The 14,556-nt window shown below is 57.4% G+C and overlaps 1 protein-coding gene across 1 annotated transcript; it reads right to left on the bottom strand.

Moving 5' to 3' along the window:
* Window positions 1-5,893: 5,893 nt before the first annotated feature.
* Window positions 5,894-12,581, bottom strand: ECHS1 (enoyl-CoA hydratase, short chain 1). The gene is made up of 8 exons (XM_081074899.1): window positions 12,396-12,581; window positions 11,137-11,334; window positions 10,441-10,568; window positions 9,634-9,733; window positions 8,445-8,549; window positions 7,890-8,009; window positions 7,702-7,769; window positions 5,894-6,860 (listed from the first exon to the last, which is right to left on the bottom strand). Exons 1-8 carry the CDS (start codon window positions 12,481-12,483, stop codon window positions 6,795-6,797), a joined length of 873 nt encoding a protein of 290 aa, XP_080931025.1. The 5' UTR covers window positions 12,484-12,581; the 3' UTR covers window positions 5,894-6,794.
* Window positions 12,582-14,556: the final 1,975 nt, after the last annotated feature.

Genomic DNA, 14,556 nt, shown 5'->3' with positions numbered 1-14,556 from the left:
CTCCCAAGCCCCTGCAGGCTCATTGTACAAACTTGGAAACACAGAAGCCTATGGAGAGAAAGGACTGGCTGTAATCTTACTATGTAAAGGAGACCCTAATACCACCTCAGTTCATTTCCTTCTGTCCTTTTCCTGCATCTCTACGTGATTAGACTTTTCTGCATGTACAACCTGAGTCCTAATTGCTCATTATCCACTAATGAGCAGGGTGGATGTGTCACCGTGTGTCACTTGGTGGCTGCACTGTGATTTACTTAAACACGCCTATCTTCCAGTGTCTGGCCTTTTCCACAGCCCACTTTGTCCCACCCCCCGTTGGGGAGGAGAGCACCCGGGGTCACCTGGCTCGGGGTATGAACCAAGGCACGGCTCCCTGGGCAGGCCTGTGATCACTGGCCCGCTCTGTGCAGAGGGGCTGGTTTACTCATGTCACAACTCTGAGCCCCAGAGGCCTCAGCTCTGCAGGAAGAGTCCTGTTCCTGAGTCATAGCATCTCAAGGCGGGGGGTGGGGAGTTGGGGGCAGCCAGGCATGGCCAAGGCCCAGCGCCAGCCCAGGCACAGAGCAAGATGCTGGTGTCCTACCCCACGGCCCAGTTACCCTCGGGACTGCAAACTCAGCCCTCCAAGCCTCACTTCCCGTCCACCACTGAGGATCACAGGGTTTTTCAGTGTGTGCACACCTGGAGCCTGTGAGGCTAGGTGTGCACTAGTACTGGGATTTTTACCGCAGAGTAAAGGCTGAACACCTGGCCTGACCTGATCTGGTGCTGGGCCTCAGCTGCCCCATTGGCAAGAAGCCACCAAGTGGTGTCTGAAATGGAGCAGGAGTCCCAGGCTCACCTCTGGGAACCGGGGGCTGCAGGGGGCATCTTGAGGATCCTGGCACCGGGATTTCCTGGGTCACTGGTGGGTGCTTGGGGAAAGGTAGGTGTGGGGGCAGAGCTGCAGCCCCTGAGGAGCCCAGAGCCAGGACCACTGCCAGCCCTCCCCAACCCCCATGCCGGAATCTCCTCCAGTCACACCTGCAAATTGAACAGGTAGGGAAGTTCAGTTCTGCAAGAACTGAACAGCCAGCTGGGTTAGACATCCCCAGAGGGTCCTCATGGGTGGACGCAGACCATGGGTCACGGACCCACGTGTTACACCACACCCACTGCTCTCCCCACCTCCTCACAACAGGGAGAGGGGGAGGGGTGAGTAATCCACAGCCTGGCTGGAATGGGAATTACCAAGTGCAGGAGTCATCAGAAATTGTGCAGGTGTGAGCAGGCTGGGGGTGGGACTTGGACCCACCGCCTCCACCTGAGGCCCGCCTAAGGCCCACGGCTCCAGGAAAAGAGAATCCGTGGAAAACATTAGAGACCAGCCCCAGACGCCTCCGGGACCGTCTGGGAAGGGGTCTGGAGTTTGAGCTGCTCACAAGGCCTGAGGCCAGAGGGAGGACCTTGACTGTCAGGAGTCCCCGACACTCGATCTGGGGAGGGGGGCCTGACCTGCCCGGACATAGCCCGGCCCTGGCCAAGAGCGTGACTACTGGGGCTGACCAAGGCCTGGGCAGGTGCCTGGGTCGCCCGCCCAGGCTTCAGTTTCCTAAAGAATGCGGTGGCAGGAGTCCTATTCCGAGGCGGGATGGGGCGGCCAAAACAATGCCACCACCTCAAGACCTGGCTCTTCCCGGGCATGGGGAGTCACCTCCAGGCTGGGGACACTACCTGAGCCAGGATCCCTGTGGGGCCAGCTGCGGAGCGGGGGTGGGGGTTGGGAGGGTTGGCGTGGGCATGTCTCGCCAGACTTCTGCCCAGGAGGTGGGGGTCCCTGAGGCTCTGTCCTTCACCGGCTCACCGATCTCATCTAGGTGCCCCATCTGCGCCAGGGCATAGAGCAGCTTCGGGGACAGCAGCGCCGGGACACCATGCTCGCGGGATTTGAGGGACAGGCGGGGGTGATTTGGGGCTTAGAAGGGAAGGTGGGGCCGCGGGAAAGGAAGGAGAGGGACGCGGGTGGGGAGGGTCCCGGAGACGTGCACCCAGGACTAACCACCGCGCAAAATTGGGGGGTGGGGGCTGCGCGACACCCAGCCTAGTCCTGCAAGCGTCTTTCCGGGCCTCGCGTCCCTCTCCAGGTTCAAGACCCGAACGCCTATTTGTGGTCAGGACTCCTCAGCGCCCCTCACCACAGCCCCTCCATGGCTGCCTCCCTTCCCCAGCCCGCCGGGTGCCTGGTGTGGTGGGGTGGATAGGGACAGGTGGCCCGACAACGCGGACTTACTCCAAGGACCCAGAGGGCAGGTTGGCGCGACATCCGGGCTGTGTGCTGGGAGCCACCACCCACTCCGGCGGGGCTCTCCCAGGCGTCAGGCTGCTGAGTCCTCTCGGGCTCCTGGCTGAGGTACAGTGCCCTGCCCAGGAGAGCAGTGCCCTGACCTCTGACCCAGAGGCCTCAGGTGCCTGCATCTGCAGGACTGGGGTGTGGGTGTGGGAAATACACCAGTTTCTTCCCTGACATAGAGGAAGTCCCCGCCCCCTTGACTGATAGCCCCTTGAGATGCCTGGATTCTGGGCTCCCTGTTAAACCTTTCAGAGCTGAGACCACCATCCAGTTTTCCCCCTTCAGGGTGCCACCACCTCCCAGGCACTGCCCACCTGGAGGTGATGCCCCCACTGCATTTAGGGTTGTGTCAGGATGGAGGTTCTCAGCCCTGATCCTGGTTGGGGTGTGTAGCCAATTGCCTTGTCCAAAAATGGCGGCCCCATTCCATCTGCAACCCCACAGTTCCGTGGACACACCTTGGCTGAGAGGTGGGGTCTATCCCTTCCCATGAACTAGGTAGACCTTTGTCACTGCCACCAGCAACAGAACATGCTGGAAATGGTGCTGCTGGCTTCCAGGGTGAGGTTAGGTCATGAAAGACGTATGGCTCCCTGATTCTCCTCAGGACACGACATGACTCTGGGAAGCCAGGCAGTACTGGCAGGAAGCCCAGGGCATATGGAGCCTGCCGTGGGCATTTCAGCCCACAGACCCAGCTAGGCCCAGCTGACACTGCGCCAACCACTAGACCAGTGACTGACCAGTCAGGCGCTTCCAGCTGAGACCCACCGTGGCCTGTCTGGATTCCTGACCCACACAGACTGAGAAAGAGTAAGTGATGATGGCTGCGTTAAGCCACTAGGTTTGGGGGTCATCTGTTACACAGCAATAGCTGACTAACGCAGGTAGCTCCCGTGCCCTGCAGCAGTTCCCCTGGCCTCCAGCTCAGTGTCTGCTCCCTCCCAACCCCCTCCCCGCAGGCTGGAGGCGGACCACCAGCAGAGGTGTCAGTGAGTGCGCTGGCCTGGTCATACTGTCACCTAAGAACCCACCAAGAAACCTTTCCGCCAAGCCTATAGGCAGCCCTAGCCCTCCACGCTGATTCCTCATGCCTCACCTTGCAGGGCTGCCAGGCTGGAGATGGCCCAGGCAGGCCAGGCCATCGTCCTTTGGAGCCCTCCATCGTCCACTTTATTCCCAAATGGACACTGAGCTGTGTGGCCATAGCCCTTGGCCTGGTGGTGACATGAAATGCCTGCAGGGGATGTTCTGTACATAAAGACAACACAGGCGTGTTGCATTTTACAGCCTGGCGTCCAGCAGCGCCCAGCTCACTGGGCAGAATTGCAGGTCAGTCAGCAGGACCAGCACTGGGCCACTCGCTGGCAGCTGTGCCTGAGCAGCTGCTAATTGAGAAGTGCCAGATTCACCGCTGACACCCCCAAAGCTTTACCTTTAGTACAAATATGAGGGGAAAGCCGATTTTATATAGATGAGAAGGGTTCAGCTTCAAAAACAAATCAAAACCCCAAAACAATATTGGGTGAGAGGTCGAGAGGGAGTGGCAGCTCGCTCTGGGGTCTGTGGTCCCGGGCCAGCACGACTTGCGGTTTGTCAGTAACTCCAGCTGGCAGTCCCAGCAAAGCGCGTGGTCACACACTAGTCTCCCGACAGCTAGAAGTCCCCAACTCTCCCAAACCCTGGGGCCAGCATACAGCCTGAGAGAAGGTCCCTTTCCACGAGGCCCAGGGGGTGGGCTGCTGTTTCTGTAGTTCTGGAACACCGTGACCCTGAGGGTACAGACAATAGTGCCAGGTTCAGTGCTAAGCCATTCTTGGCTTCCGGCTGAGCCAAGATAGATGGCTGTCTCAGCCGTAAGGCTTGCTCCCTGGGTGCTCTCCTGGTCTGTTTGAATCTAGCAGACCCTGGCTATGCGGTCATGCGTTCAGCTTCTGTATTTTCCACATGCATCATATGGCAGAATGCCCGGCCTTCCAGGCCCCTACCCCACAAGGTGGGCTGGATCTGAGCAGTCAGGCCTGAAATGGTCCCCTTGTATCTATGCCTATAATAAGCACGTGTCAAACAGTACAGATCCACAGGCTTATCTGAAAACTGTCACCCATGCCTGCATTGTCACACGGGGGGGGGGGGGGGCAGCTGACGGCTTAGCCAACACCGTCGTCACCTCCTCTAACTCCTCCCTTCTGAATCCTGCTCTGAACTTGACACAGAGCAGACCGGGCCGGCTGGAGACTGCAGAGCTAGTCCCTGCAAGGGGGGGCAGTGAGCCGGTACACACAGCACATCAAACTCATCAAATGTGCTGGGCCGGCCCGGTGGCTCAGGTGGTTAGAGCTCCGTGCTCCTAACTCCGAAGGCTGCTAGTTCGATTCCCACATGGGCCAGTGGGCTCTCAACCACAAGGTTGCGGGTTCAACTCCTTGAGTCCCACAAGGGATGGTGCAACTAAGATTGAACAGGCACTTTGAGCTGAGCTGCTGCTGAGCTCCTGGATGGCTCCATTGGTTGGAGCGCGTCCTCTCAACCACAAGGTTGCCCGTTTGACACCCGCAAGGGATGGTGGGCTGCGCCCCCTGCAACTACAACGGCAACTGGACCTGGAGCTGAGCTGCGCCCTCCAAAACTAAGACTGAAAGGACAACAACTTGAAGCTGAATGGCACCCTCCACAACTAAGATTGAAAGCACAACAACTTGACTTGGAAAAAAGTCCTGGAAATACGCACTGTTCCCCAATAAAGTCCTGTTCCCCTTCCCCAATAAAATCTTTAAAAAAAACAACAAAAAACAAAACTCCTCAAACGTGTTTTGGTTGTGCTCCTTCCCTGTCAATGTAACCAACACACAAGGGCTTGTGATCTAAGGTATTCACAGCCAAAGTTTTGAGCAAGGTCATTTCAATTCTTTGGCAAAGGCACGTGTGTTTCTCCTGGGTGTTCAGCTCAGGTCCTGGGTGGGGTGAGTACATACTTCCGGCTCCAGTCCAGCCCAAGGTCACGACCAGAACCCACACATGCAGAAACAACCTCAGCCATGTTTCACTCAATGGCCTGGCTGCCCTCTCGGAGTCTGAGGCCATCAGAGGACCTTGGTGCGGGAGGCCTATCTCCCACAGCAGGTGGCACTAAGTGTGACAGCCGCTGACCACACTTCTGCTTGGGCACCTCCTACACCACTGGATGCCGCCAAGACTGTGGACAGCAGGGTCCCATGAGGTTTTGACCCAGGCCCAGAATGTGCACTTTACGCAAACACCCCAGGGACCCAGAAGCAAGCAGTCCTTAGGTCAACCTTGGAGACTTGGCCAGCCCAGCACTAAGAGGCCCTCAGACCTGTGGACGGGGCACTGGCTGGGTCCCAGCTCACGCAGGCTGACCTCTCAGCATCACAGACATGCACAGAAGCAGTGTTATCCATCAGTCTGACAACCTGCAACTAGATGGCAGTCCCGCAATGCCAAGGGAATACTAAGTTACAACATACCAAGACCATGAAATACTTCCTGACTGCTGAAAAGAGTGCGGGTGGAAACATTATTCAACAAAGAGAAGGAACTATGGTGGGATATAACCTTGAACATGTCATACTAAATTCACAGGGACAGGAAAAGTAGCACAGAGGACTCCAGGGCTGGGGAGGGAGAAACGGGAGTTACAGTTGAATGGGGACAGAGCTTCTGCCGGGGACGACGCAGTTGCAGAACTCTGTGAGAAGACTTAATACCACTGACCTACACATCTAAAATGCTCAAAACGGTAAATTCTACGTTACGTGTATTCTACTACAATAGAGTGCTACTCAAACGAGAAGAGGGTGCCCTGGTATGACAGACGGAGAAAGGTAACAGTGCACTTCAGAGAAGGGTGTGGAATGCAGATTCTGTACTTAGCAGTGTGCGTGCGGGGACAGAAATCCTCACAAAGCTACACACCTGGGAGAGTGACAGGGTGACTTACTTTAAGGACTTACTTACTTTAACTTTCTGTTGTTTGAATGTTGTCACTTAATAATGGCAAAACAACGTTTAAAAATGTAGACAGAACATTCAACTCTCGGGATGACTGAGAGAGGCACAGTGTGATTCCAAGTCTGTCATTTAGACAATGGAACATGTCCTCCGAGCACCCAGCAGCGAAGCAGGCAGTCACCGGCTCTAGCCACACAGCAGGCAACGGGGGTGCGCTTCCGTCTGAGTCCGATGTGCTGGACAGAGTGACAGTTTGGCACCGAAACCTCTCAGTTCCTGAAATCAGGGAGAAACTGAAACGCAGCGAAGGCTCCAGGGTGGAACTTCTGTAAGCAGCAGCGTGGCCGAGCTCTCCCGCCCCCCCAGCCAGGCCCCGACCCCAGAAACCCCGCGTCACTTCCGGGGCCTTTAAAAGAGAAGGGTTTATTTGCTCCTAGAACTGGCTGACCGCATTTTTCCTTCAAGCAGCGGCTTGGTGCAAAGGCAACAGCTCTCACTGGCCTTTGAAGTTGGCCTTTCTCTTCTCCACAAAAGCGGCCATGCCTTCTTTCTGGTCTTCCTGGTGAGAAAGGAAAAGCAGAGGACATTCAGACATTCCGTCTCCTGCCAGCTCACTGCATTTGTCTCCGGGCTCCCCCTGCCCCCGGCTGTCCACGTCCCTGGGGGGCCGGAGGGGGTTCTGCTGTGGGGACACCTGGGGACCTGGGACTGGTCCGGATTCCCCCGAGCGAGCAGGGCTGGCCTGGAGTGGGTATTTTTGTCCTCCAGGTGAAGGTCACTCAGGAACCACGACCTTGTGTGAAGAATAAATTCTCAGCTACAGAAAACCTCAGACACACGGAGGTGGGTCACCCACCAAGCCATCACCTGAGTTCCGTAGGGCCCTGAATGACCAGGGGACAGGCAGGCAGGAACTCAGACCTGTGTGTCCTTTCCTGTGAGCACATGCACACATGTGCACACACACACGCCAAACCACTTTTTCCTTCTGTTATAAAACACCTAGGTACGACTCTCTGACGATAAAAGAAATGAATTTCAATGACTATGAGATGAATAACTTCTGTTAAGTTACTGGCAGAAGTCCTACCAAATATTGCTCCAAGGCTTCAGATCAGTATCAGAATACATTTGAACCCCAGCCTAAGTAACTGGGACAATACAGGAAAAGTCTGCAGACTGCATTTACGGTGCAATCATGAGACCTTTCGAAACAGGAATCACCCTGTTGCCGTCATTTTGAACTCCCACATACTGGACTTACTGGAAAATGAATGCTCACTGAGAGAACACAGCTGAGCAGACACAGGGGAAGTGGACAGCTCTGACCAAGAGGAATGGGATGGACAATACAACATCTACAGCCATGTGTCATTCCTTACTGAATGCTGTTTACTCACAGTAGCAAAAGTTGAATAGAAGAGTTTCTTCTCCAGCTTACATCCCTCTGTCAACGTCATTTCAAAAGCTAAAAAGAAAACCCTGAAGTTATGAACTGAGATGCTGGTTGCGGGAATACAGAACTTTTCTATGGTGATTGAAGCACCCCCAGCAGCCCCTCCACTCTCCCTTCCCGGCAGCGCCCCACCTGCATTCACAGACTCTTTAGCCATTGCCGTTACAAGTTTAGAATTGCTGGCAATTTTTTCTGCGCACTGGATGGCTTCTTCGACCAATGTGTCAACAGGAAAAATTTTGCTTACAAGCCCTGAAACACAAAAAGGTGAACATCTGGAAAGAGCACTTTGAATGTCAACGACGCTTCGACAGCAGAGGCCTTTCAGGGTGTGAACAGGGGCTGCAGCAACACGGGAAGGGTTCCCCACCGTCTGCCGTGGTCATGGGGCTCACGCAGATGCAGGTCACTGAGGGTGGGGAGAAGGGGTGCATGTGGAGGGTCTCGGGGAGCCCCCATTGTGTACTCTGAGCTTTGGGAAGCAGATGGATTAATATTCTTCTTTAACCTGTACATGTTTCAGCTACTCTTTTGTACATACAGCACATCAAATGAAACAGAGGCAGAGGTCGCCTGGGTTCCCAGAACATCCGACAGCACTGTGCTGACCACCCAGGAAACACCTAGACGCTGCCCTCCCCTCCCCACTCCCCACAAGGGGCTCCATGGGGCGACCCTGGCTCTCACCGGCTTGCTTGGCATCCTGGGCTGAGATCCGGTCACCAGTGAGGACCATCTCCATGGCCAGTGACTTTCCGACAGCGCGGGTCAGCCTCTGGGTGCCCCCGGCACCTGCAGGGGCAGAAGGCTGCTGGTCACAGCTGACCCTGCGGCTGGTTCAAGGCAAGATGCCACAGACATGCAGCCGGCAAGTTCTAGGGCTGAAGGTGGACCTCTGGGGGTGGAGGGGGCCCACGCCTGGTACCTGGGCCCCTGCATCAGGACCTTGCGTGTGGATTCAGACTCTGGACAGGTGCACACGGCTCGCAGCTCCTGGCCTCAGACCCCGCCTGACCCCTCAAGGTCTGGATGTTCTGAATGTGCCCTTCTTCCTAACACCCTGCGGGTGGCCAGCCCCACAACACTCCCTCCCACCAGCTGGAGAGTCATCCACACCACAGTGAATTCTGGGTGCCAAGGTGAGCCAAGGGGACCGCCTGAGGGACACAGCACAGTCCAGCAGACTCAGGCATTGCCTCACTGAAGGGGACACCTTGGTGTTGGGATGGGAAGAGGCCAGTGCTTGTGGGGCTCAGCGGGCCTCGCCTCGCCCTCAGCCCATCGGACACACCCTCCTTCCCAGCCCGGCTGTAGGAGATGCCCCGGGCACCAGGCTCTACCCGCAGGGCAGACATAAGCCCGGAGCCCTCATCAGGTGGGCCCCAGGGGGCAGAGGTGCCACTCTTTGCCCACTGCTCCTGTTGACCTCCATTTGAGGGTCTGATTTCCTGCTATGAACTTGAGTGAGGCCATGGGACTTGCTCTGGTCACGGAAACCGGAGCAGATGTGACCTGTGTCACCTCTGGGCACAAGCTCTCAGCACTGGCCATTGGTCACCATGTTCCCTGTTCTGAGCTTCTGACCCACAAGGATCCTAAGCTACTGTGTAGTCAGCCCGTTCTAACAGTTTCTGACACAGGATCTGGTCATCCCCCAAGAAGCCGGCACAGCTCCGTGGCCCCATGGCCACTCTGGAGTGCTGTTGTGTCCACTCACACTTAGTGTGCTGGTCGGCAGAGGGAGCAATGGCACAGACAGGCCCCCCACACCCCCTCAGGTGTAAGCAAGCTTTTGTCTATTCCTGAAAAAGCCCATAAGCACCTAAGACATGACAGGCTCTGCGGAGTTTATGCTAGAGATGGCGCCTCTCCTTACCTGGGATGGTTCCCAGTAGGATTTCCGGCTGTGCAAACTGGGCTTTCTCGCCAGCATAAATGATGTCACACATCATAGCAAGTTCACAGCCACCACCAAGCTGCAAAACAACACGAGGCGTCACTGGGGGAACTCACTCAGAAAATCACTCTGTTTGCTTATTTGAATTGTCTATTAATATGAAACACAGTCCAGGATACCGCAAGCTAGCTAAGTGTTCCCATAAATCACGAACAGTTGATGCTGCCCAACTCTTTCTGTAAAGGGCCAGACAGCAAGCACTGCCAGTCTGCTGAGGACAGTGAGCGAACCAACGGTTCCAACAAAATTTACTCACTGGCCCCAGCTTAGACTTAGCCCAAGGGAACATGACTAAACGACCACAGACTGAAATGCTCGTCACTCTCTACAGACTACCAGCCCAGCACATCTGCACAATCCACACACCCACAGGAGACTCCGGGGCCCCAAGCCAAGGACACAGCTCTCAATGGCAGCGAGAGGTAGTTTCTGGGGGCAGCGCAGGTTGGAAAGTCATTACAATGGCACAGAAACCCAACATGTGTGCCCTTGACATAGAGAGGGGAGAAATACTCCAGGGAGCCCCAGGGCCATGGTGAGAACTGGGCTCATGGACAAAAGCAGACCCCTCTCCTTACAGCCTTGGCTCTTTGGCATCACTGAGGGAAAGACCTACTGGCCTGGGAACTAGACTTGGGTCTTCCAATAAAAGCCAGTTATGTGTCACGTGTACAAGCACGATTCTGTAAAGACTTCTGAGAGAGGGAGAGGAAGGAGGACGCTCACAGCATAACCATTGACAGCAGCGATGACTGGCTTCTTGACCCTGGTGAGCTGGTCCCAGTGGCTCAAGAACCCGCCGGAGTAGCAGTCCTGGAACGTCCGGTTCTGCATCTCCTTGATATCGGCTCCAGCTGGTGGAAATGAGGTCCCAGTTACCTGCATGCATGGCCCTGCTACTGCTGGGTCCCCCAAACCACTGGGCGGCTACTGGGTATCCTCCATGTGCAGGCACGCTGGCTGCTGGGGTGCTGGCACAGGGCCTGGCCTGTGCAGTGATGGCCATGTGGACACATAACTGGGCAGTGGGGACAGGGGCCGTACCCTGGGGTATTTGTTCACGGAGGAAATGCAGAGGGAGCATGGGACAGGAAACAGATGCGAGGTGGGCTCAGAAGGCCAAGCTCATTCCTTAGTCACTTGAGCCCTCAACACATACCATATGTGACAGCCGAGGACGTGAATCACTCTGAGTAAACTTACTCTGCTGGCCTGATACGCCCGAGTGTCACACACACAAAATGCCTCATCCAAGCAGTTCCCCAGCCCATCTCCAGCTTACACGTAAGGAACCCTGAGCTGTACTGGCTCTTCTGACGCTACCTTGGAGGTGTAGTCTGTCTGCAATGCCACAGACCATAGGCGTGACCACGGTTGGACCGCCCCTTGCACACCTGGGTGACCTGCCACTGTGCTACCCACCTGCGAACGCCTTCTCCCCACCCGTGACGACGATGGCTCCCACAGCAGGGTCCACCTCGAAGGCTGCCAGGGCCTGGTTGAGCTCCGCCATCAGGCCATCGCAGAGCGCGTTGAGCGCCTTGGGCCGGTTCAGTCGGATCAGCCCCACGTTCTGGCCCTTCCCCTTCTTCTCTGTGACGATGTACTTAAAGTTGGCTTCTGGATGGAGAAAAGAAAGGGCCATTTTCACTCATGTGGGCATCAGACTGGGTGGATGTGCCCCCGTCAGCACAGAGGGACCCCGACAGACCCCTGCCCAGTGCTCATGGGCTGCAGCACACGGCTCTCAGCCGCATGGGTGACCTCTGCAACATGGTCTGCTTTCACGGATGTTTGAACATTTGCTTAAGTAAACAAAAAAACAAAAAACAAACACACAGCAATGAACAGCAGCTCTCAGTCGCCTTCCTTCTCCAGATTGCGTCCGTCAGTACTCCTGGAAGGTGCACGGAACGAACTGTGATTCTGCATAAGTAAGCAGGGATGGGGAAATTCGCTCTTTCAACACGTGCCAGGTAGGTGAGTGTAATTAAGCTGTGAACAGAACCAGTTCTGGCCTAGGGGGCTTCCACCCCCAGAGGGGCAGCAGGCGCAGAATAACCTGGACAGCAAGGTGAGCCGAGAAGACTCAGGTGTGAGTCCGCCTGTGGGGGTGGCTGCTCTCTCCGTGGGACCACAGTGGGAGCAACTGAAGTAACCCGTGCCACGTGCTCGGCAGCAGCGCGCTGCACACACGGACCCGGCAAAGCCGCTGGTTACAGGCCCGGCTGCAGAAGGGCGGGTCTAGGAGAGCTCAGGGCAAAATCCACAGGTGGTTAACTGGTGGGCGACACACGGGTGGGCGAGGACCCGGCTCGGGGAGCCTGGGCCGTGATGCCGCGCGTGGTGCAGGAGGCGCGCCGGGCCGTCCGGGCACAAGCAGCGGACACGGCTGGGCTGGGCAGAGGCCGCGCAGGACAGAACGCGCGCCATTTCCAGGTGCGGAGGCCCTAAGCGCACGTCCTCCGAAGGTCGTGCAAACCCGGCAGGACTTCACAGCCAACACCGAACGCTCACATGGCAGCGGCCGCGGCACTCAGTCCGTAGTCCCCGGGCCGGAGGGGCGCCAGGGACCGCAGGGCCCGGCGAGCCCACCGCAGGCGCTGGGAGGGGCCGCTCGGTCGGCGCCCCTGCAGCGGCGGCTCAGGCCGGGCGCCCGCTCCGCTCAGCGCCGCACTCACCCGAGGCGAAGGGACGCAGCGTCGCGCCCGCGGGCCGGGGACGCAGCGGGCGGCGGACGACGGGCAGCAGGGCACGCAGGGCGGCCATGGCGCTCAGGGGACGACTCGCTCCGCCCGCAGCCCGCCCCCCGGCTCGCGGAGCCGCCCCCGGCCGCACCAGTCAGGGCCCGCCCCGCCCACGGGCCGGCACCGCGAGACCGCGCAGATATCGCGGGGGCTTCTCGGCGGCGGGAGGGGGCGTGGGGCGCCGGGGGCGGGGCGGGGCGCCGGGGGCGGGGCGGGGCGAGGCGCCGGGGGCGGGGCGGGGCGCCGGGGGCGGGGCGAGGCGCCGGGGGCGGGGCGAGGAGCCCGGGGCGGGACGGGGCGCCGGGGCGTGGCGAGGAGCCCGGGGCGTGGCGAGGCGCCGTGGGCGGGGCGGGGCGCCGGGGGCGTGGCGGGGCGCCGGGGGCGTGGCGGGGCGCCCGGGGCGGGACGGGGCGCCGGGGCGTGGCGAGGAGCCCGGGGCGGGGCGAGGCGCCGGGGGCGTGGCGAGGAGCCGCGGGGAGGGAAAGCGGGTGCGGGCTGGGGACGCGGGTCGGCCGCGTGGGGAGTGTGGGCGCGTGCTCGTGCTATCCCTTCTTCCGGTCCCTGTCTCCCTGCCCCCGACGTCCGGCTGTTGGCTGACCCCGAACGGCAGCAGTCGCCCTAAGACCCCTGAGCGCAGAGCCCAACGGGGGTCTCACCGCCCACGGGGGACCCTCGCCCGGACGCCCGGCGAGGCCAGCGGCACCCCCAAGCGGGGCTTCCGGCCGCGCCTTGCTCTCCACCTGGCCTGCGTCTCCTCCTTTCTTCTCTTGGCCAGTGGTGGGGGTTAGCTCTGCCTTGGCCTTCGGCCTTTGTCCACCCATTTTTCGGGTGGCTGTGTGGGGCAGGCACGTTCCCCCTACTTCCCAGGTGACTTGACCTGCAGCCACACCGGGGTTGCCTGGAGGCCTGGTCTCTGAGCTGGGTACCGGCTGTAGGGCTCACAAACACAACGCTAGGGCACGGATAGGCTGTGGAGCCACTCAGTGCTTCCCGGACAGCTGTGACCATGCTGTCTGCACTCAGGGTTGGTTCAGCCCCAGGGAAACACTTCCCTTGTCTCACCCCACGGCATCCAAGCAGTTGTCCCTTAGGGCACCAAGGAATCAGGTGTTCTGCTTTGCAGCAGTGGAAGGAGTGGAGGGGCAAGAGTGCTTAGAGAAGGAGACAAATTAGCAAAATCCTTCCTTCCAGAGGCATCATGTGGAGACTTTTTCATTCCTGAGCATTGTTTCCTAGGAGTGGCCAATGTCATTTTCTAGCTCCTCTCCCTGTCCCAGCTCATGCTCCAGAGTTAAAGATTAAACACAGAGTCACCGTCACCCAGCAATCCCCCACCTAGGTACACACGCCTAAGAAAAGTGAAGCGTACATGCACACAATTGGTACATCAATGTTCACAGTGGCGTTATTCATAAATAGCCCTGAAGGGGGGAAAAACAAGCGTCCATCAACTCATGAATAAACAAAATGTGATCTATCCATACAGTAACACATTAGAATATGCAATGGGATATTACTGGGCAAGAAAAAAGAAATGAAGTGTACTGATACATGCCACGATGGGATGAACCTTGAAAACAGAGTGAAAGAAGCCACATAGTGTATGACTCCATTTGTAGGAAATGTCCAGAACAGACAAATCCATAGAGACAAAAGGTGGGTAAGAGGTCGCCAGGGGCTGCAGAGGGGCTGTGGAGGACTGCTGCAGCATCAGCGGCTTCCTTTTGGGGTGATGGGAATGTTCTAAGCTTGACTGTGTTGATGGCTACACAACTCTAAATATGCTATAAGCCACTGAATTGTGCACTTTAAATGGGTGAAGTGTATGGCGTACAAATTCTTTTATTTATTTATTGGGGAACTGTATTTTTCCAGAATATCAAATCATTGTTTTCTCAATCTAGTTGTGGAGGGAACAGCTCATCTCTAGGTTAAGTCGTTGTTTTCAATCTAGTTGCTAGTTGCGGAGGGCGCAGCTCACTGGCCCATGTGGGACTTGAACCAGCAACCTTGTTGTTCAGAGCTCGCACTAACCAACTGAGCCATCAGGCCACCCCTGGTGTACGAATTATAATCAATAAAGCTCTTCACAAAA

Source organism: Rhinolophus hipposideros, assembly GCF_964194185.1.
Source record: "Rhinolophus hipposideros genome assembly, chromosome: 15".
NCBI classification, from domain to species: domain Eukaryota; kingdom Metazoa; phylum Chordata; class Mammalia; order Chiroptera; family Rhinolophidae; genus Rhinolophus; species Rhinolophus hipposideros.
This window is presented reverse-complemented; position numbering and strand designations above follow the sequence as displayed.

Coding starts and splice junctions, on each gene's coding strand:
- ECHS1 (XM_081074899.1), bottom strand. CDS start 12,483: ATGGCCGCCCTGCGTGCCCTGCTGCCCGTCGTCCGCCGCCCGCTGCGT. Junction 10,569..11,136: donor TGGGGAGAAGGCGTTCGCAG/GTGGGTAGCACA, acceptor CATTTCCACCAG/CTGGAGCCGATATCAAGGAG. Junction 7,770..7,889: donor TAAAGAGTCTGTGAATGCAG/GTGGGGCGCTGC, acceptor TTTTCTTTTTAG/CTTTTGAAATGACGTTGACA.